The sequence below is a fragment of the Ictidomys tridecemlineatus genome, chromosome 10 (assembly GCF_052094955.1).
Source record: "Ictidomys tridecemlineatus isolate mIctTri1 chromosome 10, mIctTri1.hap1, whole genome shotgun sequence".
Classification (NCBI taxonomy): Eukaryota; Metazoa; Chordata; class Mammalia; order Rodentia; family Sciuridae; genus Ictidomys; species Ictidomys tridecemlineatus.
Window position 1 is genome coordinate 121860065 of NC_135486.1, and position 26548 is coordinate 121886612.

Consider the following 26548-nt stretch of genomic DNA (forward strand, 5'->3'; position numbering starts at 1 on the left):
TTGGCTCCGCCCACATTACCCAGCCAATTGGCCTTAAGGGCGGGTTCAACTGCAGGTGCCTGGTGCTGCAAGGTGATGGGGACTGAGGAGGGGCTAGGCCAATGGGGATTCTGCTTCACAAGGGGCTGGCGCAGCTCCGGGAGAGCAGGGTTATCACCGCAGAGCAGGGCTGTCACCAGAGAGCAGAATTGTCACAAATTGGATCAGCTTCTCTTCTTCCTCTCTCGTTCCTCCCACAACATGGGTCTCTTCCACATAGACTGCCTCCCACCTTTCCTCCATGCCTGGGGCAGCACAAGGCCAGTGGCTGAGTAGATGCTAGCCCTAGTCTCCTGGGCTCCAGATCTGTGAGCTAAATAAACCTCTTTTCTTATTAATTTACACAGCCTCAGCTTTTCTGTTACAGCAACAGAAAATGGACTAAAGCCAGGGCGTTCTCTCTGAAGCCCCTGGGGAGAAACAGGGAGCCTGCAGCTGCTCTGCCCCACACTCAGGAGGCCCAGTCATCTGGCGTCTCATGGGGATTCTTGCTGTTTTTCCTATTTTGAGGCTACATTTGGGCACTTGACCACTGAGCCACATCCCCAGCCCTTTATATTTATTCTGAGACAGGGTCTTGCTATGTTTCTTGGGGGCTCACTAAATGGCTGAGACTGGCCTCCAACTTGCAATTCTTCTGCCTCAGCCTCCCCAGTCGCTGGGATTCCAGGCCTGTGTGTGCTCACTTTCCATGACAGCTTTGTTGACACAAACTCCATGCCTCACAGCACACACCGTCTCTGTGCCTGTGTCTAGGTTGACCTCGGGGAAGAAGAGGAGAGTCATCTCCCTCCCTTTGCTCCCCAGGGAAGCCGGGCTTTGACCCTGGAGGGGCAGAAGGGAAGGTGGTTTGTGAGCTTCCCATCGTGAGCCAGCAGCCGCCCCTGGAAGGGAGGACCAGGGCCTCCGAAGCCCCTCCCGGGACTCTGCTGCTGTGTGTCAGGAAGGTGGGCTGCAGCTGCAGGTGATGGTGGCCTGCACAGGCCGGCAGGTGCCACTTGCTGAGGTGGAGGAGCTGGGAGGTTTGCGAGCGTCCACCCAGGGAATGGCGAGGTTCTCATCCCAGCCCTCCTACCTCAGGCGGGTGCTGAGTTCATATTCCTCCTCTCTGATCCCCAGGGGACGTCCTCAAGTGACCCCCAGCTCTCCCGTCCTCTGAGGTCCTAGTGTAGTAGGTCTGGGGGGAGACCCCGGCTTCTCCATGTTTACCAAGCAGCCCGTGATTTCAATAGTGGCCGTATCGTGTGTGAACTCCAAAGTCATCACTTGGAGAAAACTGCTCCGGCCTTTGGTTCTCAAACTGGAGGTGCACCAGGACCAACCAGGGGGCGGGGGTATCACTGTGCCCACCCCAGATTTCTGACTGATGGCTTAGACTGTGCACTAGCCAGTCCAGGAAACAGTCTACCCCTGGAGCCCTGTTTGCTCAGAGGACAGGTCTGTCTCCCCAGAAACCATCCCAGCTGGGAAGAGGAGGTGCTCACTGCCTGTTCTTAGCCCCATCGGCCTTGAGAATCACTGCTGGGCTCTGAGCACCCCTTGCGCCTGCGTCCCAGGCCGAGGGAATCATCCCAGAAGAAGGAGATATTTGGGGAAGGAACTGAAGTGGGCTTTTTAAAAAGGCAGCTCCCATGGGCTGGGAACCCCCACCCGGGAGAGGTCTTGGGGGCTCAGCCAACTCCCAACTCCCTTGAAAGTAGAGAAGAAAGACGGGCAGGGGAGGAGGAGAAAGGTACAAGAGCCAAGGTGGCTCTGTGCCACCCCAGCCCTGGGGCACAGCCCTGGAACTCCCTGTGATTAGCACCCACAACTTTCTCCCTGGCCCTAGGAGACTCAGAAATGAGAGCAGGATCCTGTCCAGGAGTGGACAGAGCTCTATGACTGATGGCAGAAGACCACCCAGGCCAGGAGAGGCTTTGGGTCACAGGGTGCCACACAGCCCCCAGTTCCGGATGCCAGGACCTGGGGGGTGAAAGCCAGGGACACTGGAGCTGAGCTGTCTCCTCTGCTCAGGGCATTGCCCAGTGAGGGAAGCCCAGGTGTACTGGCCAGTAAGACCAGGGTGCACGAGACAGGCCTGGAACATGGTCTCAGGACCTGTGGCAGCCCAGGCACCGATCCTTGGGTCCTCTGGCCATGCTCTTTGCTTCAAGTGGACCCTGCAGATGAGGCGGGAGATGTCACTGGTATGGCCATCTAACCGTGCACATGGCTAGCCACGGACAAATATTTGTCTGAAAGAGAAGCTTTGAAATGCATCCCCTTCCAGTACTGAACACCCCACCGGGACTCCACGGTGTATTTCCACCCCACCCCGGGGACTCTTTCTTTCTCCATGGATATTAATTCCAGTTTGAGTCTTCAAGCTACATTGTCACTGGCTCTGTGTGGGGGTCAGGGACCCTGAGCTTTGTTGTCTGTCCCCAGTGAGCTGTTTGTTATGCAGGAAAGCCCAGGACAATGAATATTCATGGCCAAGTAAGTATTCAGTTATAATAAAAAGTCTTAAAATGTAGATCAGAGAGGATAAAATCTAAGTCATTATGTCTCACCGGGATTCACCAGACGCCCCTGTTAACAGAGAGAAAAACATAAAGAAAAATGCGCTTTAAGCCTAGAACGCTCTAATTTTAGAACTTTTAAACAATAACAAATGCTGAGTGATTCCACCTCCGAAGCTGCCCCCAGGAAAGGAGATGTGTTCATCTTCATCACTGGGGACAAGAAACCTGGGAAAATCAACTCAGAGGGAGCGAGACTGGTTCTGGCTCACGGTTTCAGAGCTTGCAGTAGGTGGCCAGCTGGCTCAGCTGCTCCTGGGCCTGAAGTGAGGAGAGCATCCTGGCCGAAGGGTGTGACCAAGGGAAACGCCTCCGATCACCCACTCCCACGGAGCCACCCTCTTCAACTAGATTCCACCACCCACAGGGTCCACCACCTTCCAACAACACCATCCCACATTACCCCCTGAGGAGCTCAGAGCCAGTCACCTCCCAAAAGCTCCTGAATACTGCTGCCCGGGAACCGAGCCTTCAGTGTGCCAGCCTTGAGGGATGCCCCAGATCCTGACCGCAGCAGGAGGTATATATAAAGCAACCTTGAAAGCAGGGGACCATAGTGGACCCGGGAGATCTCAGAGTGTGAACTAAGGATAAGACCTGTTGAAAACCTGGTTAAGGCCACTTCTTCACTTGTGGGTGCCCTTGGTTTCCTTATCTATACAAGGGAGCAGTGTCCCTTTCTGTCTTCAAGAAGCTCACATAGCATTAAAAATTCCAAAGGCTTAAGTGGAAGCCCTGCAGAGCCCGAATGCTAATGTCGGGAGGAATTTGGCAAATGAATCCCAAGAGGAAGATGCCATTAGCTCCAATGTCTGCAAAGTCTTCTTGATGCTAGCCTCTGTTTCCAGCCAGGAGACCGTGCCCAGTCTCACCATATGCTCCGGAGCAGCTGATTTCCCCCTTGTCAATCATTCCCCTTCAAAGCTCCTCCACAAAAGGGGCCCCTCCTCAGTTGCTGCTCACCTGCTGCTTCTTGGTGACATTGAACTGTCATCCGAACAGATCTGGTGGCCCTTCAGGGCCACAGGAACAACTCTCATGACCCATTTGCAAATACAAGCACAGATAAAGAACTGAATCGCTCATCAAAAGAAAAAAAAAACTTTTATTTGTTTTTTTTCTATTGCATAAATAATGGTAAATTAGACTCTTTTTATACAGATTATATATTTACAGACAAGTTTGGTTAGAGAAAACATCTGGTAAATATGGCAGTCAGTTTTCCTTTATACACTAATTAGATAACATATTAATAATATATACTTCATTTGATCCGTAAGTTGCATGCCAAGTTAATTTATATTAATATTTACATTTTATATAAAGATCTTCTTTTGACTAATCTGCTGACTAATCACTCGATAGCAGAAACCCCATCGACTAACACTGAATAAAAAAAGAAACAAAGGACTGTGGTGAGGTAATGGGGAGGCTGCGATCCCGGCGGCGGTCTCAGAGGCCCTCTGGACACAGAGCTCCGGGCTCCCGCACCTGGTCCTTCTGTGCTCCTCTTGTGCCCAGCGTGCTGGTGGCCAGGGCGCCAGCCATCTCTACTGTGCTTTGATAATCGACTAGTGTCTCAAGTCTAATGACCTTGGGATCCTGTGGCCCCACCCCCACCCACAGAGGAGCATTTGCCTGCTCCCCGCCCCACCAGACCCTCTGGGTGGGGTCCCCCTCCCAGGGCACTGTCTGTGAGTCCTTGGAGAAAGCATTTCTGCACTCAGAATCTGGGAAGGAATCAAACCCCGCCAAGAAGCCACTGCAGAACCCCTAAATCCTTATCTTCATACAAAAAAAAAAAGAGACCATTTCTGGGTTCTCCATGGAGAGCTGAGACTCTGGCTCTGCACATTTCTGCCTGGAGCTAGGAGGATCCCTCCTGGGCCAGTCTGGGCTCTCGGGGGAAGGACAGCAGGGCTTGGCATGAGGACAAGGCTGGGACCTCCTCCTGCTTCAGGAAGTGGGATGTGGGACAGGATCTTGGGACCCTCGGGGTCCTGCTGCTGCTGCTCCTGGGGCCTGCCACGCCTCCCCGTGATGGTCACAGCCACAGCAGGCTCCCGGCTCAGTGCACGGCTACCGCCACAGGACCACCGCAGGCATGGACCCCAGGACTGTTGATTTGATCTACTTCCTGACAATCCCCAGGGCTTGCGACACTGCCTTCTGCAGTGCTACAGGTAACTACAAACCACCATCACGTGCTCCAGTGGCCTGAAGGACAGGAAAGGACAATGGCTGGAGATCATGCCCCGTGTCCACAGCCTCAGTGAGGCAGCCTCTGACGCAGGGCTGAGCGACCTTTCTTGGAATCTGGTTTTGTTTGCCCCCCGCCACTGCTCACGAGTCACCAGGCTCACCTAGCTGGGGTGGGGAGACGGAACCATGGCTCTCACCCCTGCTAAGGGCAGGACTAGAGCCCGTCCTTAGGGGACACGCAGCACCTCTCGCCTGTGTGGCACCCACCAGGGGTGCTGCTTTCTTTACAGACAGTGGACACCGCACGGGAGGCGGTGTCACAGTGGCCTCATGGACTTGGGAAGACCCTCACAGCAGCAGCCACTCACCTGCCTTTCACATCAAGTAGAATGTCCCCAGGGGAGGACCTTTCAGGGTGGCCTGTCTTCTGGCTTCAGAGATGAGGAACCTGAGGCCAAGGACAGCAGCCACTCAAATCACTTGGCTATTGGGGGAGGGGCGGTCTCCTTGGTCTCCCACCTGCCGGCACTGGCTCCGCTCCAGGGCTTCTGCCTTCCTGGCCACCGTCCAGTGGGTCCAGGAAGACGTGTTCTGAGCTTGGCAGGTGCCTGTGACCTCCCCGGCAAGGTGAACCACCAGCCTCCTCTTGAATGCACAGGGCATGTCATTTGGATCAGGCTGATGGGCAGCCACACGGCACTCTATCCCCCATATGTTCTCAAAGTAGGCCAGGAACTCAGGGACAATGCTCAGAGCATCTGAGCCTTCAAAACCCTTCTCTCAGGCCCGGGGAGGGGGCGGCACCGCAACTGAATTTCACATTCCCAGAATGTTCCTTCCTCAGCCTGCTTCTCCCACCCCTGGACAATCCCAGTCTCAACCCCCTTCGCACCTGAACAACTGTGGAGAGTGTGAGAAGCCTGGTTTGAAAGCCAGCCTGTCACCCAGCATAGGGGCAGGTGCAGGGGACCACACAGGTGTCCAGGAACAGAGGACGGTCTTCCTGAGACTGTATACACCTGATTCTTGGTGGCATAATGAACCAAGACAATTTTGCCTCAAAAAAGACTTTTTTTTTTTTCCATGTCCCTTGAGACCATGTAAAGAGGAACCTAAACCAATATCGAGGAGAAACCATCCCTGTTAAAATGACTATGTGCATCAGCAAAGAGCACAGGACATTAGGGAAAGTGCTTAGCTGGCTGGTACACTGGCCTTGCTCCTCCAAACCAACTGTCCTGGCAAGGCCACGTGGCCGAGGACAGTCCCCTGAGTGACTTGGTCAAAGTAAATATGGAGTGATGCTGAGCAGTTCTGACACCTAAATTATCCTGGGGACAGGCTGTGAAGGGCACCAGGTCCACCGCTCTTTTGCCATCACTATAAATAATTGAAATTGAAACCCCGGCTGCGGGATCATGATTCTCTTCTATTTCTGATGGACTCTTCCCTGGCGGGGAGCTGAGCCCTCGGTGGAGAGGGAGATGGCTATGGCAAGGCTCAGCCCTGTGGGCATCGCCGAAGAGGCCCATGAAACCTTCTGATCTGGGGTCGTTTCAGAAGATGTTCTCCAGGGAAGGCAGATCACACAGCCCGAGTCTAGAAGCATAATCTCAGTTCGTCCGCCACACCATGGCCTTGTACTAAAAGGACCCCCCTGGCAGGAGGGTCCAGACCCTCTCTGCATCTCAGGGGAGCAGGGCAACAGCAATATGAGTACCAGGGCCTGCACAGCAACCCTGCAGTAGGGGGACCCAGTGTGGTTGGAGGGCTGTGGTCGGGAGGAGCGGTGCTCAGCAGCCTCTGAGGTTGGTGAGCCAGACATCAGCCCAAGAGGAGCTCCCCAAGGCAAGCAGCGCCAGCCCAGGGAGTGCCCTCGAGGGCCTCATGGCCACCCTCTGGCTGTGTCCTCATATGACCCCAGGGAGGCCTCTAGCTCAGGTTAAGAACAATGTGCAAAATTCTCCTTGACTTATGACCTGAGTCTGCCTTGTGCCCAGCAGGAGGCATTTGGAATAAGATGACCTTCTCCTCTCCCGGCTCTCAGGGGAAGCATACCACACTGTGATCCAGGGGAGGGGCGCTGGGAGGAGCGCGCCTGTCAAAATGAGCTGCCCATCTTCCATGAGGTGCTTTGGACAAGGAGATAGCATTCACCATGGGACATTGGAGACAGGAGCAGGTAAAGAGGAAGACGACCCCTCACGCACCACTTGGTCTCTGCCATGCAATACCCAGGAACCTCTGTGGCCCCTGGGCATGCCCGAGACCCCATCTCCACCTCAGCTCACTCAAGTTCACATGCTCTGCCAGGAGAACTTCTCACCAGGCAAACAGATGCTTTTCAAGATTGGAGGCTTAAAATATATTTTTTTTCCTTCCAGATGATATTTTTGCCTGGATTTAGGGATTCTTGCTCTGGGAGGCAGGGTGGAGGGGAGAGGTGGGGGAAGGGATGCTGCCACCAGCTTCCAGGTGGCTCCTTTTCTCCTGAGTAAATGGAAGAACAAGTCCAAACACAAGAGGAAAAGGCAGAGGAACCACCCAGATTCTTGGGAGGGCAGTGTTCCCTCCCGGCAGGATAGGGGACACCAGCAGCCAGGCTGCCATCAGGGGGAACACGAGTTCTTTAAGAAAACAGTCCCTATTTTTGTGTGCCATGGCAAACTCTGGGCTGAATGCAAGGGTTGCCATGGCGACACCCCTTTCCTTCTCCTTACGGATAGTCACATGGGACCCACACACATTCTGGAAGCCACTGCTAGCAGCTCCAATGCTGAATCCTGTTGGGGGCTCTGTCTGCACCTGGAATGGTGAGAGACAGTTTCTTTAGGGGCTAGGGGACCAGGTCCACTTCTCTCTCTCTCATAGGTAAAAAGCCTTCCTGATGGTCATCTGCATGGTGAGGGTGGGGGAGGATGGTCACCCGTTCTTGTAGCCAGCATGAGTCAAGCTGGGTTTGCCGAGCGTTCAGCCACCCATGGCTACCAGCCCTGGTCCCTGAGTCCTACATCTCGTCTCCTACAGGATAGTGGCTCTTGCCTCTAGAGGAAGTTCCTGAAGAGGTCACCTCCAGTGGAGGCCCACAGGGCCCTCCTGGGGCATAGGGGACAGCACCTTCTGGAACTTTCAGCTGTGAACCCCATGGCCGCTGTGATGAGGAGGCTGACTAGCAGCAGAGCCCTGGCACAGCCGCTGTGTGAGCAGGGCTGGGAATGGGGCCGCCTGGTAGTCCAGGTCTACCTAAGACAGACCGTCCAGGCAAAGCAGCGAGGGCTCAAGTCCCGGTGACAAACTCAGAGCCCCCAGAGTCTAAGGAATGCCTACTAGCTCAGGAGGCTTCCACACACAGCAGCCCTCAGCCCCGGTGCCGTGTGCTAGGGTGACCTCCAGGCAGTCAGGAGAACGCTGGCTTCCCTCCCTCCCCTCCCCATAGCAACACCCAGCAGGACACATGCTCCTGGATTCTCTCTGGCTGGATTCCAGACCCCTGAGAGTGAGCAAGGGGTCCTTTAAGGGAAAGGTTGCTCGGGCTCTGCAGGGAACAGGCGCTGGTGCCCCCCAGAGCAGCTCTAGATGCTCGTCCTGTACCGCATCTCACCTCCTGCCAAAAAATCAAACCCGGCCTCCCTTGAGGTCGACACTCTCCAGGGGAGGCAGGACCTGCTGCGTGCCACCTAGCCACCCAGCCTCGGAGGCCGCCATGCAACCCCTTCTCATGGGGTAGGGTCCTCAGAGGACCATCCCTGGGTTCCTACCTAGTCTAGCCTCTGTTCCCAGAAGGGTATGGTTTAGGGCTTCAAGATCAGCAAAAGATAGGGAAAGGTGTCCCTACCAGACCTGCAGTGCCCTCCTGCCCATGCCCAGCTGGGGAGGGGAGTGCCCTGGGAAGGAGCTATGGAGGAAGTTGGATCAGCTTCAGCATTTGGACCTGTGGTATCCTAAGGGGACTGCAGTCCTCAGCCAAGGGGAGGGACAGAAAGGCAGGGGTGCTGTGGGCATGGGGCGGGGCTTGGCAGGGCAGTGGCAAGCAGGCTGCTGCCCTTAGCCCGGCCTGGATGTGCCAGATGCCAAGGAGTTTGACGAGGACGTCACCCCCTGGGCTCCTGGGAGCTTAGATCTGCTCCCTCTTTCTATGGCTCAAACCCTAGTGTGACTTGTGCTCATTGTGAATGTGCAGCTCTCCGCGGTGCGAGGGTTTCTACAGCCGCCCCACGGTGCAGAGCTGAGTCGGACAAAGACCCTAGTGGAGACCTTGGGTGCTCCACATCTAAGAAGGCAGCAGGGAGAAAGCAGAGGGAAGGCCCGGGGGGACACAGGCGGCACCACAGCACCCACCCCTGCCTTGGGAGAGGAGACACCCCGCCCCAGTCCTGAAGGGAGGGGGACCGGAGCTGGTGTCCTGGAGCCAGACAATTGCATTACAGAAATACAGACCTGAGCCGGAAACATACACAGAGACAGCACGTCCAGGGCCACTGGCCACTCTGACCACAAGCTGGAGCTGACAGAGGCGGCTGGGAGGGTGCCCACCTGACCATTGGGGTCAGGTCCCTTCCCAGCAGAAGTGCTCTGCAGGCAGGAGTGAATGCCTGCTGCAGTGGCCAAGCGCACCGACGTGTTCGTGTGAATTAGTTGCGAGTCTGAAAGCCAGGATGTCCGTGGCTCCCTCTGCCCATCATCCTGCTTAGGAACAGATTTCTCTTCTTTAGCTGGGGAAGACTTAATGAAGCAAGTTGAAGATGAGGACAGGAAAGATGCAGGTGACCTGAACCTACAGAGGGGTCTAGCCTGGGAACCTGGAGGGGCTGCTACGCCAGACACCGAGGGTGGGGGCTGCTAGGCCTCTGCACCAGTCTCCTCTCTCCCCTCCCGCTGTTGGCCTTGCCCCTGCCAAGAAGCAGGGGTGAGTGTGTGGGGGAGGACGAGATTACGTGGACAAGGGGCCAGGAGAGCCTTGCACGGGAAGCAGCCGTCCCTGTCCACACGTCCGGGTGTTGAGATGCCCGTGATTCGTGGTTCTTTTTCTCAGCACAGGCGGCAAAGCTGGGATCAGGGCTCTCTGCAGATTCCAAAATGCTGGTGCGGGGTGGGCTCTAGGAACAGAAGGCCAAGTGCCACGGAAACCGATGAGAGCGCCCAGCTCTCCCCACGTCCTGTAGGAAAGGCAGTAGGAACGGAAGCAGGGTGGTGCAGCGGCGGCCGCCAGGGCTGCACCCTGTCAATGGCTTTCCCCTCACGCCTTGGGGGGTCTCCACGGGTGGAGAGAGAAACCAGGGCAAGGTGGAAAGTCCCCTCTTCTGTAGCAACTCAGAAGGCAGCCTCCTGGGGCTGAGGGTCCACCTCAGCCCGAGGCTCTGGGCCCTGGGTTGGAAGAAGGGGGTGTGGATGGTGGTGACAACGGCTCGCGCCTCTCTCCTCTAGCTCTCGCCGCCACCGTTACACCTGGATGGCCACTGGAATTCCGAGACAGGAATGAAGTTTATCTTCAGAGTCACTACTGGCGGTTGAAGCAATAACTCGGAACTCCTGGCTATTTATTGCATTAGGAAACAAAACCATTAAAGCATTGAAGACAGCCCTTGTGTGTCCCTGCCAAGGAGATGGAGTGGGTTTGCAATCCCGGTTGCCCTGCAACCTGGGGCTCTTTCCTGAAGGGTACCATCAATGCATTGGCCACAGGTCCAGATCTGCGGAGCGCAGGAAGAGTCCGCCCGCGGGCATGCACATGCGCGGTGAGCTGGCGGCAGGAAGGCTGGCGGGAGGCTACTCCATGCCGCTCCGGAGGATCTGATTGGCTGCGATCAGCATGACGCTGATGATGAAGGCCATGGCGAAGGCGCAGATGAGGCTCTTGCGGACGCAGGTCTGCCGGTTCTGTTTCTGGGAGTGCACTGTTTGGGGTGGGGTGGGGGTGAAGGTAGGGATGGGGTGGAGGTAAAGGACGTGGAAGGAGGGGTCGGGAGGAGAGAGAAGAGAGAGGGACACAGTGAGACCACAGCCCAGCCTGCTGCAGGGTGAGGCTGCTCATGGCCCCTGTCGGGACTGAACACCTGGCAAAGGATGGGGAAAGATGAACCTCTCCAACAGGAGCCCTGACTGACGTTTTCAGAGGAAGGGACAAGCACAGATAAATGCAGCTGGAGTGATTTTGTAAATGACATCACCAGCCACCTGCATTTCTGTGGCTAACAGGAGGGGTGAGGTGGCAATGCCTCACTGTACCTGTATCCTAGCTGGGAGCAACTCACCTTCCTGGAATTGCCCCAGGGTAGTCCCTGGTCAAAATGACGCCCAGCCATTCTGACATTACTTTAGATGTCTCTCGATCCAGGCTCCTGGGCCAGCAGCAGCCCGCCCCAGCAGAAGCTTATTTAAAAAGCAGATCCCTAGCCAGGCCCACTCCAGATCTGCTGACCCACGCTCTGGGGGTGGATCCCAGTGATCTGTATGACAAGCCTGGGTCCTGCCCAGGCCTGAGCAGTGGTGACAACACTCTCTTCTCCAGCGTGAAGACAGGGAGGCACAAGCCCTCTCAATTTTTGGAAGCAAGGGGTCCACCATAGCCTGTGGCCCCAGGTCTAACCAGGCCTGAGCTTGGCCTGACCTTGATTTGCTCTCTTCTGCTTCATCTTTCAGACAGGCTGGGCCTTGTACCACCATTTATTTTTACAAGGCTCATGTGAAATCATTTGTAGGTCTCATCAAAGCAATCATTACAGTGGGTGACTAATGTGGGCCAGAAACAGGGCTATGGAAATAACCAGAAGGCATAGTGGCTGTGGGAGGAGGAGGGCTCTGCCAGGTGCCATGCTACCCCAGAAGGGCTTCTGGTCCCTCCACGTCCCCCACTCCTGGCCCTAGCTCTGCTCTCCAGTGGTGTCCTACGTGATTGACACCCCATGCCCCGGGGCAGGCAGGAAGCCCTCTCCACCAAGCTGCCCCTGGCCCAAGAACAGCACCACTGGACCCCACATCAGTGGGATTCTCAGTCGGTAGCAGAATGGCCTCCCCAGGTCTCAGGCGGGGAGTAGGTGTTTTAAAGAGCTCTCTGGGTGATCAGGCAACTTCTTCAGTCTCGCTTCAGCGGGCCTGGGTGGACCTTGAGCTGCTGGGGAAAAGAGTGTGTGTGGATGGGTGTTGGTGCACCCACGTGTGTGGTTCTTAGGGAGGACAGGTCTCCCATCCAGCTCTTGAAGACTGGCAAAGAAACGCCAAGCGGCTCCACATGCCTTTCAAGAGCACACAGAGCCTTCCATCCCAGGTCCCTCTTCTCCCTGCCCGCAAGTGGCCCCTCCAAATGCTGGAACTAACAGACAGGAGGGAGGAAGATGGCCAGGCTTCTAAGGGCAGGCAGAGATTTCCCTGGGAGAAGAGGTCAGGGCTGTCAAGGGGTCTCCAAACACCACCTCAGCGGAGAAGGCTCCTCCTGGCCTCACGGAGAGCCAGGCCCAGCTGCGCTCTGGCACCCCCGCCACGTCGCCTACGTCCCTGCTGGTGTCTCTAGCCCTCCTGGACCCTCTGATCCATTGCACTGTGCTTCCCTTGAGTGATTTCAAGTATTTTGAGGCTCAGTGCTCGACTCGCTAATGGATCCTGGATCTTATATTCTTAGCTGAAGGAAGAACATTTCCTTGGCTCGGAGATGGCCTCTCCCCGGATCAGGAAAGTACAAAAGACACCAGCTCTTAGGAGGCAGAGGGGAGATGGTGTCTCAGAAGGAAAGGATGAAGCGGAAAGCGAGATGAGGGTGTGGAGGTGGCGCATCTCAACGCGTTCCAGGATACTGGCTGAGTATCCTGGGCACTCGCCTGCACGGAAACGCTTCTGTGCTACCGGGTCCGTCCCCAGGGCTGGCGGAAAGCTCTCAGAAGAGAGGACCATGTGCTGGGCCGAGGGAGAAAGTCTTTGCTGAAGGCCTTCTTTGTGAAGGACACTCAGGAAACAAGGTCACAGGCAACAGGATTAGACCCAGGAGAGTGGCTCCAACTTTGATCTGAAAATCCTTCAAAGCAGCCGGAGAGCCCAGATAAAGGAGGGAGGAGGAGCTGGAGAGTCTGCAGCAGTCCAGCAGGCAGAGGGGGGCTCTGGCTCATCCCTGGCCACGGGGGCTCTGAGGCAGACCCTAGCGTGAGCCTGTAGTTCAGACGCCGCCTCAAGGAGAATCCTTTTATGCTGAATTCTGGCATCTCCCAAAAGGACCTCAGAGCTGGGAGGAAACCCCATTCATGCGGCCTGCCCCAGCATGGTGCTCCCCCGTGATGGTGCTCCCCTCATCATGATGCTCCCCTTTGATGGTGCTCCCCCTTGATGGTGCTCCCTTCATCATGATGCTCCCCCGTGATGATGTTCCCCCCGTCATGGTGCTCCCACCCCCTATATGACCTCGAGCCACTCTTCTCCCTAGGCCTCGGTTTCCTCCTCCATAACACGGGGTTCAAGAACCTTCCCTGCTGTGAAGGACCCAAGGTGGCTCTGAGGCACGCCAGGCCGGATGCAGGCTCACTCCTTCCTGCAAATCCGTGAGCCTCCTGTTTCCTACAGAACGCCCACCTCTGTGGGCTGGGTGCTATGTTCTCTGCTTTTTGTTTGTTTGATATGCAGTCGTGCTCAGAGGCAGAGGTCACGTACACTGGGCGTGTTGTCCCCAGCTGACAGATGAGGAGCCTGGAGCTCCCAGAAGTGGCGGCCAAGGTCGCTCAGCAAATGATGAGGTGGTGAGAGCCCAGGTCTGCTCCTATTATTCCAGTACCCTGACGTCTTGATATGCTGCTTAGTAACAGAAAGTTCCAAGGAAGACACACTCCAGTCCCCAGTGTGGTTGGCAGCAATAAGACCGTGGTGTCCGTGTTCCTTGGTGATAACAAAGGCCCACTGCCTTCCATCCGGTATGTGCATTGCACTGTATTGTGGTTTATTTATTTACTTTTAGTGTCTGTTCTTTATTTCCCCAAGAAAGCCACAAGTCAGCCCGGGATGAGCTGTGAGTCTGAGACCTGGCCTCTTCGACAAGGGCCACTTGGGAGCTCTGAGCAAGAGCCCGAGCTTCTCTGAGCCTCAGTCTCTCTCTCTCTGTCAAAGGAGCTAATGATAACTGTTCTGGCCATCAAAAGATTTATTTCAAATATTTAATCCACACAAAAGCTGTGTGTTACCTTAGATTGCTGGAGAAACGCTGGGCTTGGTCTTGCACCTGCGGGCTCATGTTCTTCTCCTACTTAATCCATCCTGAGCTGCAGCTGGATGCAGCTTTTCAGAGCCCTGATCCGCCCCATCCTGTGCTCCACATGGAGGGACACAGCTCCCTCCTGCCAGGGTCTCTGCTCTGCTCCCAGCCCATCCAGTGCCCTCCCTGGCCATCCCTGTGCCAGAGGAGCAGGTCTCCTCCCTGTCCCCCACAGGGGAGCCGGGCACTTTTCCCAAGCTCTGTCCCCTTCCTCTCTGCTAGAGGCGCCCTCTGACCCCTTCTCTCATCAAGGTGCCACCTGGCTCTCACAGGGCCTTCTCCTCTCACTTGGTTTTACTGGGTGCTGGAGAGGGAAGACAGGGCTTCGCGCATGCTGGGCCCTCACTCACCACTGACCTACACTGCCGGCCGCTCCGTTTTCTATCTGAATGGTGTAGCTCTGATTTATCCCTTAAGCTGAGACACAGCTCACATACCCTGAGTTTGCCCTTCAGGTGGACATGACCCAGGGCTGCTTCACACTCTGCCAAGTCTGTATGCCCACAGCAGTGCCCAACCAAGGACATCTGGTCACCCTCAAGAGAAAACCCTCTACCCCAGCATCCATTCCCCAATCCCTGCCCTGCCCCAGCAACAGGTAACCCAGGCTCTGCCTCTGTCCCCACTGTCCCCCTGAGCCAGGCGACATGGGAGACTGGCCTCTGTCCCTCAGCTGAGGCTGCAGATCCTCTCATGTTGCTCCTCCTCTCCTGCTTTCCTGTTTGCAGGGCTGGACCTCAACCCGGGCCTGGTGCAGGCTGGGCAGCTCTCTGCCCTGGCCCACAGTCCGCCCTGGCGTTTCTGATTGCTGACAGATAATGCCCCACAGTGCCACAGACCACGCCCATCCACTCCTCAGCTCACTGGCATTTGGGCGTCTCCATTTGGTCTGTCATGAGTGGGGTTGAGGCTGCTGTGAACATCTGTGTTTTCACGTGGGTACGAGCTTTGGATTCTCGGGGGGACAAGCCTGGGTGACTTGGTAACTTGAGGCCTAGGCTTTGGAGGGTGGCTCCTTTCTAGAGCCTGCTGCAGCTTCCCACTGCTGGAGATCCACTCTGCACCTCTCCTCCCAGGAGGTACTGAGCGCTCCTTCCAGCACAGAATCGACACCGTGGAGTCTGGGAGGTATCTGGGGAGGAAATGGGAGTGGGGAGGCAGAGGCAGGAGGACAGAGAGGTGGGTGTCCTGTTTTTCAATGACTCCTGGGAACTTGCTAACGAGCTCCGTGCACCCACAGACAGGGGCTGCATTGGCAAGACCAGGGTTGCAAGCTCACGACAGACTGTCTTTCCCCTACCTGTTGTCACAGCAATTCACACTGTTCCATTTGGCAAATGACAGGCAGAGGCTCTGGTTCTTCTCCTGGAGACTGTGGTCTGCACACCCTGCCCCTGACCCACCAAGCCATCCCGGGTGCAATGGGGCTGTGATCCCTCCCGCCTCAGTCTCTGTGTTTGGAAACAGGGCTGTGTGTCTTCAGAGGTGCTGGCTCCCAAGTGAGGCAGATTCGAATGACAGCAGCTAGCTCCAAGTCCTGCTGCAGATCCGCTGAAAGCTCAGGAATTAAAGAACCAAACAGCAGCAGCTCGGGGGATTCTTACAGTGAGCCAGAGCCACCAGGCTGGGGACTGGGCTGCTGTCATCCCTCCAGGGCTAGCATTGGATGAGTCCCGGCAGCCGGCCGTTTCCATGGACTGAAGCGGAACTAACAAAGAAATAAGGTGGAAAAGGAATTTTTTGTATCCTGAGGACATCAGAAGTGTTCAGATGCCAGTGTCCAGTAAAGGCCTGAGGGTGGCCATGGAGGGTGTGGCCCAGGAGGGAGCAGGCGAAGGTGGCCATGGAGGGTGTGGCCTGGGAGAGAGCAGTGAGAGTGGCCATGGAGGGTGTGGCCCGTGAGGGAGACCACAGGTGAGGTCCTGCGCTGTGCTGCCTCACTAAGAGGAAAGGGTCCTCGTCTGCGGGCAGGAGCGGCTCCTGCCTCCTCCCCTCCTCTCTGGCTGCACATCCACAGCTCCGAGGAGGCTGCGTCCCCACACTCCTGACCTCAGGGCAGCATTACCTGGCCTAGCTGGAGCCCTTCCCCAGCCGTATTTTCATTCCACCAGTGATGAGAGCGAGGCTGTCAGCACTTATTCCGGTGCCTGACTCCGGGAAGGGAGGGTGCGGGGATCCTCCAGGCCAGTCCTCCATGCAGGGCCGGAATCGGCCAGCTCTGCTTTAGCACCTTTATTAAACACACGCCCAGCCTCTCCCCAGAGTCTTGGAATTGCTTTATTCCTCAGAAAATGCCTGTAAGGTGCTGGTCAGTGTCCCCCAGGGAGGAAAGTTCCCCCTTTGTCTGAAGTCCCAGACCCTTCGGAAACTGTCCCCTATCTCTGTGGCCTCTGGCCTCAGCTGGGCATCCACCTCCTCTGTCCCCCAGGAAGACGGGCCTGGTTTCAGGAACATCACAGCCTGTCACGCTGAGGGCAGACGGTGAGGGTGACACATGGTGCCCTTTTCCTTTGGCTGGAGATGAGATCCCTGCCATGCCTGGCCAGGTGACAGGAGGTCTTTCCACTCAGAAGTGTGACTGAGCTGAAGACCTTGATCCGGGAACCCCATTCTTTCTGACCTTCCATGGAGCCTGGATGCTTTGGTGTCTGGATCATCACTGCTGTCCAGGCTTTGCATGAGAGGTGAAGGGACATTCCAGGGCCCCAGGGCGGTGGCGCTGAGTGGGAAGGGCCCATGGATGGAGCTCTCCTGGGCCAGTCTTCTCATGCATCGTGGGGGTGCTGGGTGGTGCGGGCAGCTCGGCCTGTCTCCCTCTCCCAGAAACTATTTATTCCTGGTTGATGGCTTTGTTTTCAGAATGTCTAGAAGAATCTGACAGCTGGTATTCCATTTAGGGACGGCATCAAGAGGGCTCACATGCACACGCACGGGTGGCACTTCAGCCCAACTGCCAGACATAACCCCATTCCCTGGCTGTGAAACCCAAACTGAACGGCATGAGGATCTGCCACCTGCGTGGGGACGCTGAGGGACTTGAGCCCCAGCAAATGACCTATGACAGTGATTGAGCCAGGGGGCTGTGCTGGGGGACCTGCTTCACATCCCGCACCTGTCTGACTCTGAGGAAAGGCTCCACCCTCCGCCACCTGCTCCCCGTCTGTAGCCCTGGGGGCGGAGCCCACGCCACGGCAGCTGAGGGTCTCAGCGAGGTTGCGGCTGAGGTGGTGGCACAAGACTCCCAGCTGGGCAGGGGCAAGAGAGGGCAGGGTGATTGACAGCCTGGGAGGCCCCAGGGGACCAGGGCAGCGCGGATCAGGCCTGGATAGGAGTGTGGGAGGGTGCACATCCCCAGGGGCCTGCTGTGGACACAGACATGGAAGCAGGACGGAGGCAGGGAGGCCCAGGCTAGCCACGAGGTCCCCCACCGCCTCCTCTGTCCTAAGGTGCGAGGGGCCACAGGACTGGGCTCATCCCTTGTAGACACCTCTGCCTAAAGGACAGATGTAAGGGCCTTGCGTGTGGAGAGGCCCTTGGGCACTCACTGGGCACCCGTGATTCCAGCCATGCCTGTGACTGGGAAATTCTGTTGCACTTGGTGGGGGGGTGGGCTCTGGGCAGGGACCCCGGGCCTCACATGCACTAGGCAAGCTCACCACTGAGCCATACCCACTCCAGAAGGTTTCTACCCCTAAACACAAACCAGGAGGCAGTTGAGGCCCGGCAGTGCTGACATCATATTTTTAAGACATTTCTTGAATGTGAAGACGCGCAACAGTGGGCGCTTGCTCCACATGCGTGGTAAGAAGTGGAGAAGCTTGGAGTGGGGGTGGCTCTCCTGTGTGGTCTGGCCTTCCCCAGGTCACCACGGCTGCAGCGTCTCCCAGAGCCAAACACCGACCCACAAACAAAGATTCTGTGGAAAAGGAGACGCCCAGAAATGCCCCCTTCTGCCCACCTGGAGAGTGTCCCTCACAGTGGGGGCTGGAGCCCAGAGTCCCTTGGGAGCCAGGTGGATGGGGGGGGCACAGTGTAACCCTATGTTCCCCATCGACCCTCCCTCCATCCTCCCTGAAGGTCTGCCCGGGTGCTGTTGGCCGTGAGAGCCCCGTGACCTTCATGGCGGTGCCCCATAGGATGTGTGTGGCCCCAACCCCAAACTTCATGTCTGCTGCAGCTCAGCTGTCACAGAAGGGAAACCGAGGCAGCCGCTGGGCCTCAGCTGGACTTAGATCTGAACGCCTCAGGAGAGGTGTTGCTCCCCGCTGGGCCAGCCCAGCCTGAACTGCCGGCCACGGTGCTTGGCCGTCTCTGCGGCAGCATCAAGACCGGATGGCCAATCTCACTCTGGTGTCCACGGGACAGCTGACCAGCTGTGGACACGGACGTGTTCAAGGGTTCAGTCGCCTGTTAAGGTGTTTGAATCCAATTAATTTTTCTCCCTGTCCCTTGAGGCTGCTGCACAGGTGGGATTGTCAGACGTAGGGGGAGAGGAAGTGCTCAGCTGGTTGGGAGATGAGGGAGGCTTTTTCTTTTCCCTTAAGTTTTCCTTCATGAGCCCAAGAAAGACAGCCCATGGGAGCTTGGGCCTCTTTTTGGGCTTCACAGAGGCCCATTTCTCCCGTGGCCCCTTGGCTGAGCTCAGGAGGCCCATTTCTCCCGTGGCCCCTTGCCTCAGCTCATGAAACACTGTCCTTGGGCTCTTGTTTGGCCCCTGCTCTGGGGAAGCAGGTTTCCATCCCCAGAGATCCCATGAAGTCGGTGTCACTATCCTGAGTCACAGACCAGGACACAGAGGGGGCACGCCCCTCGCCAAGGTCACATCATTAGCCAACGCCTTGGTCCTCGGTCGCCGACCTCCTTAGCGAGCTCTTGTCACAGAGCCATGGGGCCTCGCTGACTCGGCCATACAAGAGCAGACAGGGTCAAGGGGACTTCTGCAAAAGCGCAGAGTTTGGGGAAAATGAAGAGAATGACCTAAGGCCCCTGAATCTTTGCAAAGACCTTTAGCGCAGTCCTGGGCCTCCGGCTGTAGTGCCCGCCGGCCTCAGCCCTGGAGGCTGCGGCACATGCTTCCCGAGGAGCGCCCAGGGGCGCTGGCCCACCCAGGGGGACGGGGCAGGGGCAGGCGCCTACCTCCCTCGAACTCCGTCTGGCAGTTCCCCGAGGTCTCGTTGAGGCTCTCCTCCTCGTTGATGATGATGCTCTCGATGTCCTTCATGGTCAGGTGGTCCCGGAAGGCGTGGTAGAGAATGTGCTTCAGCTCCTCCAGCGTGACCCTCTGCATGTCGAACTGCGGGGAGAGACAGCGTGAGGTCCGGGCGGGAGGGACAGGCTGGGCACGGCGGGCTCCCCTGGGCTCCCTGGGAAAGACCCGGCCGGCTCCTCAGGACATCAGCTGGGCAGCGTCCCATCCTGCTCGGCTCCAAGCATAAGTGACCTTACAGGGCCTTACTGAGCTGCAGGGAGTGGACACGTCCGTCCTCTCAAGCTAGACTCCTGGAGTGAAGCGCCCCCTGCGGCTGGCTCCCTGCCTGCCAGCCACCTGCTGCCAACCCCGCGTCTCTGTGCTTTAGAACTGTCACACCCCAGACAAGGCGTGTGCCTCCCAAACCTACTGTCTTCCAAGAAAGCAGCACGTCCCGCCTTGCTTGACGTATGATCTGCTGAGTCTGGTGTGGACTGTCCCCCAGGGTCACGTGTGGCAGGGTAGAGGTGGGGGAGCCTGAGCAGAGGGTCTAGCGGGAGGTCCTTAGGTCACTGCGGTGCTGCCTTGGGAAGGGCCGGTGGTGTGTGGGACCAGCCAGTTCTTACAGGGCCATGGCATGGACACGAGGTGCCCCCCCAGAGCCCCTGTGTTCAGGCAGAAGACTCCAGAGGTGAAATGACTGGTTAGCGAGAGCGTGACCTCAGCAGTCTGTGCCAGGGTGGACTGACCGCTGGTAACTGTGGGCAGGGCATGGCTGGAGAGGGGGGTTCCTGGGGGTGTCCTCTGCAAGGGTGCATTTCCCTGTGGTCCCTGCCTGTTTCCTGGCCGCCGCAGGCTGAGCTGCTGCCCTCCACGGCGCCCTTCCACCATGATGGGCCCAGAGCTGTGGAGTCACCCATCATGGTCTAAATCTCTGGAACTGTGACCCAAAATAGCCATTTCCCCCTCTGAGCTGCTCTTGCTAGGAATTTTGGTTGCAGTGATGAAAACCTGATGGACGAAATAAGATGTCAAAGAAGAGCAGAACTGACCCCTGTCACCCCAACTTCCTGTCTCTCCATGTGATCTCTCTGCGCACCCTGGCCATTGTGATGACATCTGCCAGGAGGCGTTTGCCATAGTAGAGTAGACACTGGCACCATGTATTCCGAGCCCCAGAACCATAAGCCAAATAAACCTCTTTTCTTTACAAATTACCCAGCCTCGGGTATTTTGTGATAGCAATGGAAAATGGACTATTATAGTACCTAAGTATGGATCTTGTTGCAACGTCCTTATCAGATAAAACGCAAGTTCACAGCCGTGTTCATGAGGAAGGACCTCCCCTAAAAGGGGAGGTGCAGAATTTCCTGTCAGAGCCTGTGCCTCTCAGTGAGAGAATCATGCTTTCCCTCCCCATTTATATCAAGTTTGTCTTGTCACTTTAACAGCCAACGAAATGTGAGTAGAAGTCCCATAAGTCACATGTAATTAAAAGGTCTAAGGCCATTGTGTGGTTCTATTATTTGTTCTCTCTGATATGAGAACAACAGGCCCAGACAAGGCTGTTCCTTCTTTTGGGGTCTCAGAATGGGGCTAAAGACCTGTAGCTGTCCCATAAAGAAGTCCCAACATGCAGAAGAAGTGCCCTTGGGGGCTGTTTTCTAGTTCAGCACCCCTTGGCCCTTCGTTGATCTAGGTCAGCCATCCAGAACCTGGCATCCGAAGGGACAGGTGTCCATCAAAAACACTAAAGATAATGCACTGGTCCTGGCCGGGCAGTGGGAAGGGTGGGGACTTGCTGTCCCGGCCACCTACAGCCATAGCCACTCAACACGCACACAGATGTGCCTGGATGACTTCAAGGGTGAAGACGTGAAATGAGCTGTGCTCCAGGTGAGCAGCTTGAGAGAACAGCATGCTCTACACACAGTTAGACTAGCTGCAACCTGGGCTTCTGACTGCATGCACTATGAGAAGGAGTGGCTGGTGTGTGAACCAGGAGTCAGAGCCCCGGGCGTCCTGGTCTTGCAGGGTTGGAAGAAGCTAGTGCTTTTCATCTTTAGCTAGTAAGAGAGAGAAGTGAGAGATTCTTTAATAACAAAACAGGCTGATTTAACAAATCAAAGTGTTTTCTGTCCAAGCCTCGGAATGTGTGAAGTGGCTCCTGAGTTTGGAGAGAGGCCTTCAGATAGATAATCGAGGGGGCGGCTCTCAGCCTCAGCTGATGGGAGCTGACAGCAACCCGGCTCGGACCTCGGGACAGCTGTGGATGGGGCACCCGCGTGATCTTCGCCTTCCAAACCTGCAGCACAGGCCGAGTCACGAGGAGCGCCCCACAGGCCCCAGGAGGGCACCTTCAGATGAGCACGAGGAGGTGGACGGAGAGTCTGGCCTCACAGAGGACGAGGCGGGGACCCTGGGGCAGGACAAGGGCACCCCAGACCTCAGGGAGGCAGGGGTGGGATCTACGGGGGAAGCTCCTCCCCCAGGTGCTCGGGTGCCAGTGCCCCCACTTTCTGGAGGGGAACGGGCTTGTGGTCACCTGGGCCCTGTCCCCAGCCACATGTGGACAGGGTGGGGCCACCTGTCCTTCCAGTGCACCTGTCTCTAGGTGGGGAGGAGCCACGGCTGCTCAGGTGTCCACCATGACCCTCTGGGACCTGGTCCTGAGATCTGGGCTTGGACGGGGCTCGGGGTCACCTCCTGAGAGAGGACCGTGTGTCTGTGCCTGCAGGGGGCTGCGGGGACATGCTACGGTTTGACCTGCTCTGTCCCCTGGAGGTTCCTGTGCTGGAAGCTTGGTCCCCAGTGTGGTGACGTGGAGAGGTGGGGCCTTGTGCAGGTACCCAGGACAGGTGAGCAGAGCAGGTGGGTCTGAAGCAAGGTTCCCAGTGCCCACCCTCTACTGCGTCAGCCAGGTCCCCTTCCATCTCTCCACCGTGTGGTGACCCAGCCAAAGGAGCCCTCACCAGAGGCTCAGCAGACAAGGCGTCCTGGTGTCGGACTTCCAGCCTACAAAACCGTGAGGTGAATAGGCCTCTTTTTCTTACAAGAAGGCAGACTCAGGTATTTTGTTATAGCAATAGAAAATGGAGTAACAGAGGGAACAGACAGGAGCAGGAGTGTGGACTGCAGCAGGCTGTATCTCTTCAATGGCCACCTCCTGCCCTGTGACAGGACTCGCTCTCCCTGCCCACTGACATGGGGCTTCAGCCATGAGGTGTGACTGCAAGAGATCTGTGGACGAGGGAAGTCCCCAGAGCACCTCCAGGCTAGTGTACATCCTGCCGTTTCCTTTTGTTCTGCTGCAAAATAGTTAAATCAAAAACAGAGAATTTCCCTTCCTCCAAGTGCACAGGACAGGAGAGGACTGCAGCCACTCCACAGGGCATTGATCTGAGTGAAAACAAGCTCTGGATCTCAGCTGCTAAGATGGGGGTGACTGAAGGGAGACGTGGCCAAGGGCGAATGCAGACTCAATGTTCCAAGTCAGTCTGGACCATGGCGATGAAAGGTTCTAGACGTTTTTGTTCCTCTCTTTAAGCAATGCCTGCCTTGCTTTTCTTTTTTGTACCTAGGATTGAACTCAGGGGCACTCAACCACTGAGCCCCATCCCCAGCCCTGTTTTGTATTTTACTTAGAGACAGGGTCTCACCGAGCTGCTCAGTGCCTCGCTTTTGCAAAGGCTGGCTTGCCACAGTCCAGCTGCAGCAAAATAACTGGGGAGTGACGAGCAACTTGTGTACATTGATACAGCAGAAGTGGGAGCCGTTTATTGTAGGACAGGAGGGGTATATATACATTCCACACAGCTTATCTTAATTAACATAAACTCGATACAGCAGTCAACCAGTAAGGAATCTCCACACTCCATGGCTGGCTGGCTTTACTTCACAAACCATTCCCTCTGGCAAAATGCCAGGCGCCATCCAGTCTTGTTTACAGACTCTAACACTGGCTTTGAACTCTATCCTCCTGCCTCAGCCTCCCCAGCTGCTGGGATCACAGGTGTGTGCCACTGCGCCCGGCTGGTAATGCTGTTTTAATTTGGGGGCATGAAGCTTGTTTTGTCTTTTGGGTGAAAGAGGGACCCCCACAGGATCTTCAGCAGAGAACGCACTTGGTTCAGTCTGGGAAAACTTGCCCTTTGGCTGACAGAAAGATAAAGATGTCCAGAGAGGAGCGACTGGAGGGACTGGGTACAGCCCACGGGGGTGGGTGGGGTGGGGGGGTGGCTCTGGGCCTTGAGAGCCCTGGGGAGAGGTGGCTCGCTCCGAGTGGAGCGGGAGGAGCGGGTGTCCTGCACGGCCCCTGGGCTTTGGGAACAGGATTGGAAGGAAGGAGGCGGCTTGGTCTCAGGGTGCTCATGGCAGACTGCCCAGGACACAGAAGAAGGCTCTGAGTGGGCTGGTGACTCGGGCCTTCAAGCTCTCTGCATACAGATGACCATAAAGGTCACCAGGAAGGACGATGGCCCCGGATTGTGGAGCATAAAAACCCCAAGGGAAGCTTCAGAGGACTTCAAGACGAGCGGGCAGCACGGACGGCGGGCAGGACTCACCTGGGCGCGGCCAGCCACTGAGGATCTGTGAGTGCTTCCTTAAGGCCTGTCTTTGCACCCCGTGGTGCGTCTTTTTCTGTGTGACTCTTCTGCTAACGCCCGTCTCTGTGTGCCTCAGAGCTGGTCTCTTACTGAGGAAGAGCGGGGGTCTGAAGACCCGATTTTTCACGTACCATCAGACACGTGCCGGCTGGGTTCTTGCTTTTTGTTGGGTCTGTGACACCATCGACGTCAGGTTCCTGGGATTCTCTGGTGCGGTGTCTACCTTCCCGTCCACCTTCGCGGCTCTCAGGCCCCGTCCTCCCCGTCCTCCTTTGTTCTGGACTTTCCAGGGTCCCCTCGTGGAAGAAAACACGTGACTCTGGCCCTTGTTGGCTGATTTTGCTTCACGAGACGCCTCCTTCCCCCGTGTTCCTGTGGATGCCATGACCCATTCTTGCTGGTGGGTGAATGGGCTTGTTCCTGCTGCCCGCTCGGCGAGTTTCCTTGGCCTTTGGTGTGGAACATTCATGGATGTCCTCATTCCGACTAAGCTGCAGGATCTCTTTCCATTCGTCAGATGCTTTTCCAAGCCACGACTGAATTAGGGAAAACCCAGTTGGCCCCCGTCTCCCCGTGTGTGATGGGAAGTTCCGCACCGTGTCCCCCCCACCTCTCACCCCACGCTCTTCCCTTTGCAAGTTTAGATTGAGATTTTTCACGACACCTTTTCTTCTCCCTGTACCTCTTTCTAGAACAGCACTTGGCTGCATTCCATTTGTTTTGTCCCCACTTTGCCACCGCGGTGGCTGCCTCATTAGATTTCATTGATTTCTGTGCTCACTTCCATTCCCCGTGATGTCCCCGCGCTGTGTGCCTACCTGTCATCAGCTTCTCTGCTGGGGATCTTTAGACAGAGGTGATGGTGACGCATTCGTGAATGTGACACCTTGAGAGTTCTTGTGACCTTGATGACGCCTCTTCCGCCTTCTCCCACGGCCGACCACTCGGCTTGACACAGAATTCTGGAAATCACCCCTGGAACCTGCAGAAGGTTTCTCTGGCCCCTTCTGGGCTGGTCAGTCCCTTCTTCGGCACTCGCAGGGTGATTTCCCTACTTCTGGGGTCTTAAAGAAGCCCCCTGTGCCACATCCCGGCTGGGGTATGGGGTGGGCCTTCAGTTCTATGCATGTCCCTCTCTGCCACTGAGGCCTCCTGGAGATGGCCGTGTCTGGCTCCTTCTCTCCCCTGGGACATCGCCGCGTCACTGTCACAGACTAAAACATGGAGAGTGCCCACGGTGCCCTCCCCAGTGGTCAGTCTCTGGACCCCCGCAGCCTATCCCCTGGCCTTTCCCTCAGGCTGTGCCGGCTTCTGATGAGCCCGGTGCCATTGGTGTTTCTGATCCTCAGACACGGAGGGGGGCAGTGAACGGAAGGGGACCAAGGGAGGGTGGTAGCCAGCGTGGGCTCCTGGCTGTTGGCTGCTGAGGGTCACCGGCCTGTTCCTCTTCTGAGCGGCTGTGTCTGGAGAGCAGGTGGAGCCGTGGAGGGGAGCAGGAGGACGCCCCGCTGCCCGGGCCCCTCTGTCCTACTCTGACCCCGGACGGGGAGGGCCTGTGTCAACTGCAGGCTGGTCCCTCCTGGCTCATCTCCCTCCACCAGGTCAGGGGACCTTTCTGGGGACAGCGTTGGTGCCCTGGTCTCCTGGTGTCTGCTGCTAGGACCCTCCGCTGCTCCTCCTGCTGTGAGTGCCCCCTGCCCGCCGTGTGGGTTAACCCTGCTCATAGGGGAGCAGCCCCCAGCAGGGCAGCTCTCACCTTACCCAGGCCCAGACCCGGGGACACGGACAGGGTCTGCTGAGTGAGGGAACAGGCCCCTCTGTTCCTGGCCCAGTGTCCCCCCCCCCCGCCCTGCCCTGCCCCAGCCCTTCAGGAAGCCAGGAAGAGCCCTCTGCCAGCAGGCTCCCCAGCGGCTTCCCCACCCTGGAAGCGGGGTAACTGACCTTGTTTCCCACAGGAACCTTGGGGACAGAGTCCCCAGGGAAGTCCTGATAGGACTGAATGCCAGCCACCGAAGCAGAACACCGAAGCTGGCTTCTGGTGGCCCCGCGAGGCCACAGTCCCTCCCCTGACTCACAGGGAGACCTGCATGGCGGTGGGGCAGCAGCTCCCCTGACCAGGTTCTAGGTGGACCCAAACTCATGCCAGCCATCCCAGAAGGTGTGCACTTAACAGCTGTCCCTGGGGAAAGGGGGCCCAGCAGCACTGGGACCTCACAGCCCTGCTCTTCCTCTGCCCGTCTACAGAAGGCACCATCCACGAGAGTGGGTACTGTCGGGGAGATCAGCAGTCAGAACCTCCTCTCACCTGGGAGCAGAAGTGGGCACAGCTCACTCCACAGCAAGCCCTGCATGGGGCGGCCAGGCAGGGTCCCCTACACGGCCGAGTGACCCTCTGAAGGTCTTTGTAGCCTAGAGACAGACTCTAAGTGTGTCCCCAAGGGCTGAGCCAGGTCACAGGGTCTCCTTCCAGAGTCTTCCCTCCATCTTTGGCCCCCCTCACATGCAGCGTGGCCTCTTCCATGTAATAAGAAGCCCCCTCCCAAAATGGCGTGTCCAGCGTCAGCCTACCAGGGGGTGAAGAGCAGGAAGCCCCAGTGTACCCAGAGGGACTTCCAGAGTCTTCATTTCCCCCCACAGGGGAGGAAATGCGAGGTCCACCTGGACCCACGCGTCCCTCCCCATAGGCGTGGGGTCCTGGGGACAGACAGAGAAGGGGCGTGCACCC

At 57.0% G+C, this 26548-nt stretch overlaps 1 protein-coding gene across 4 annotated transcripts in view; it reads right to left on the reverse strand.

Annotated features, from left to right (window-relative positions):
• Nucleotides 1-3685: 3685 nt before the first annotated feature.
• The window catches only part of Caln1 (calneuron 1), a 319860-nt gene continuing 296997 nt past the window's right edge, over nucleotides 3686-26548 (reverse strand). For all 4 annotated transcript variants that reach the window (XM_078023952.1, XM_078023954.1, XM_078023955.1 and 1 more), the window contains exons 5-6: nucleotides 19165-19321; nucleotides 3686-10696 (exon numbers count right to left, since the gene is read on the reverse strand). In XM_078023952.1, coding sequence (XP_077880078.1) covers nucleotides 10569-10696; nucleotides 19165-19321 — 285 coding nt within the window. In that variant the 3' untranslated portion in view covers nucleotides 3686-10568. The remainder of the gene's footprint in view (nucleotides 10697-19164; nucleotides 19322-26548) is intronic.